The sequence below is a fragment of the Eretmochelys imbricata genome, chromosome 1 (genome assembly GCF_965152235.1).
Source record: "Eretmochelys imbricata isolate rEreImb1 chromosome 1, rEreImb1.hap1, whole genome shotgun sequence".
In the NCBI taxonomy this organism is placed as follows: domain Eukaryota; kingdom Metazoa; phylum Chordata; order Testudines; family Cheloniidae; genus Eretmochelys; species Eretmochelys imbricata.
Window position 1 is genome coordinate 116,414,539 of NC_135572.1, and position 2,678 is coordinate 116,417,216.

General features: G+C 44.1%; 1 protein-coding gene across 1 annotated transcript; it reads right to left on the reverse strand.

The window, feature by feature from the left end:
* Positions 1–1,336: 1,336 nt before the first annotated feature.
* On the reverse strand, positions 1,337–2,452 carry GPR45 (G protein-coupled receptor 45). The gene has a single exon (XM_077807091.1). It carries the CDS (start codon positions 2,450–2,452, stop codon positions 1,337–1,339), a length of 1,116 nt encoding a protein of 371 aa, XP_077663217.1.
* Between the last annotated feature and the right edge of the window lie 226 nt (positions 2,453–2,678).

A 2,678-nucleotide genomic window follows, 5' to 3' on the forward strand; every position in this document is an offset into this window, starting at 1 on the left:
TGCTTTAGAGCAGTTTAGTTTGTGCATTTGAATCTTTAACAAAACAGGTTATTGCAAATTAACTTGAGTGCACCAAGTCTAAGCACTTTAAAGGCCACTGCTGGCATGACAATCATGCATCTGCCCCAGCTGTTACTGTCATACATAACAGCTGATATGCATAAACAGGGTCATGTGGACTGAAGGTTTCCCTTGCTGTTCCTCCTCCTACTGTGAGGGAGTCCAGACTTTTTCCTTTTTCTCACTGCTCTCTCGATCCCTCAGAGCAGCATATTGCAGCAGGCAGCATGAAGGAAAAGCTAACCAGCACTGGATGCTTCATATGGGTTCTCTTGCGCATCTACCTCTTGTTGCCGTTTAGGGCCAAGAGGCACATGTACCACCACCACATTCCCTACGCAAGGGACAGGATCACGGAGAGATAACACGCATGGCATGCGTGGAAGGACCAATCTTGGGGTGAGATACAGGATACAGCTTGACAAACTGGGGAAGTAGGACAGGACCAGAGGGCAGTGACAAGGAAAATGCTGGGAAGGTAGAACTGGAAAACAAAGGCCTCTGCAGGGGGAGAAAGAACTAGGTCAAACAAGAGCGATGAACACAAAAGGAAATGAACGTATGTAACCAAGAGAGGAGAGAATGCTGAAGATAGAAATAAAAGAAGGATAGGCTACAGGTCAATGCATGAGATTGGAAGCCAGGACTTCAGCACTCTGTTTCTGGTCTGCAATAGAGTGGCAGTGTACCCCGAGACCGCCTTTATGTGCTTCAGTTTCTCATCTGTAAAATGGAGGTAAGAGCCATCTCACAGGTATGTGTTATATTAAGATTCTCTGATGGAAAGTGTATACAAGTGTCAATGAACAAATTAGGTAATAGAAGACAAGCACAGTGAGAAAAAGCTCCTCCATGAAAAATCTCACTTGGGGAGCTGCACAGGACATGACAGCTATGGCTATTTTAAAAAATGAAAAGCTGCACAACTGTTAGTCATTGTCACAATATAAAAATGTGTTAGTGGCCATATGCACCCCACCTAGTACCAGCTTCTAGAGCTATTGGTGTGTGACTATATATTTGGTCACAAGTGACATTTTTACACGGCACCAAGTATTGCAACATTATTGCCCCAAGTGGTTTTAATTGAAGCAGTACTAATGAGTTATTTGTAAACTTGGGGAAGTTAGAAATACAATCTTAACACACAGAACAATGGAGCACAGCATCCTTTTAAAGATTTGTGACAACTGCAGAAAGTAAATAGTAGAAATGAACTATTGCCACTTTAACCAGTCCTTTCATAACTTTTCCCTCACTGGCCCACAGCTTCTTCCTAAACAGCTGACTGGGTCTCACTACAGATGTATATTGTACTTGGCTGGATTCTCCTCTTTGTTCGTCCAGGCACTTTAGGAAGGATCTTGAATGTTTTAGGCATGAACTCCATGCAGGCCTCACGGAATTTCTTGATTCTCCAGCAGTAGACGACAGGGTTAAACACTGACTTGAGGTAACTCAGCCACAAGATGTAGGTGCTGGTGATGTAGAAAGAAGGGCTGTAGTAGAACTGTCTGCTAAACACAGAGAGCAAGCTGAACACGGTGTGTGGAAGCCAGCAGAGTGAAAAGCCAATGAACAGAATGAGAATTGTAGTGAAGGCTCTGGTTTTGAAGCTCATGTCCACATTCATCTGCTGAGGTTTCTGTAGTCCCATGAGGCTTAGTTTGCTCACCTGGCCCAAGCAAAGGCTCTCAGCATGGTTGTGGATCCTTAGGGCATTGCGCCGCACGGTATTTAGAATGCAAAGGTAAGAATACAGCATGACACTGAAAGGCATGAAGAAAACTGCCACAACTAGCATCACGGCATAAACTCGGTCAGCAGGAAATTCAGTGTACCCCAGAACACACTGGGGAGCCCGGGCTGGTACTTCCACAAAGGTCCGTCCAATCACTGAAGGAAAGGAAATGCAGAAGGACAGTGCCCAAGACATGGCAATGAGGACTTTGGCACGGTGAGGGTTCAGCTTGTCTTGCCGCTGAACAATAATTAAGAAACGGTCCACACTAATGATCAAGAGTATAGAGACTCCTTCCAAGACAAATAACCAATAAAGCATAGCTGATATCCTACAGAAGTGAGCTCCGAAGTTCCAGTTCACTGTAATAATTGTAACTGCAGTAAAAGGCATGCAGAGCAAAGACAGCATGATGTCAGAAAAGGCCAAAGTTGCTAGCAGCAGGTTGATGGCTGAACGCATGGCTGCCTTCTGGTAGACAATGAGGCAGACAATGGCATTACCAAAAAATCCAACGGCAATCATGAATACCATTATTATTACCAACAATATCCTGAATGGGGCAGGCTGAGCTATGTAACTGGAGCCTATGGATGGGGTACTCTGATTAAGAGCAACATCACTGTCTATGGGAGTGTTGTTGCATGCCATCCCTGACAAACATGAAGTGGGAGAAAGAAGAGCTAAAAAGTCTTCCTGTTAATGCTTTGATTGTTGCCATTTTTTCATGTTGCCTGCCAGAAAAAGGCCATGGAGAAACGTCTGCAGATAGCTGTGGTAAAATAGAGATCTGTCTTTGAGGAAATATTTTTCAGGTATCAGGAGGGCTGAACAAAAGCTAATATTTAGCAAACAGCAAGTAACTTCAGGGTTTATT

Coding starts and splice junctions, on each gene's coding strand:
- GPR45 (XM_077807091.1), bottom strand. CDS start 2,452: ATGGCATGCAACAACACTCCCATAGACAGTGATGTTGCTCTTAATCAG.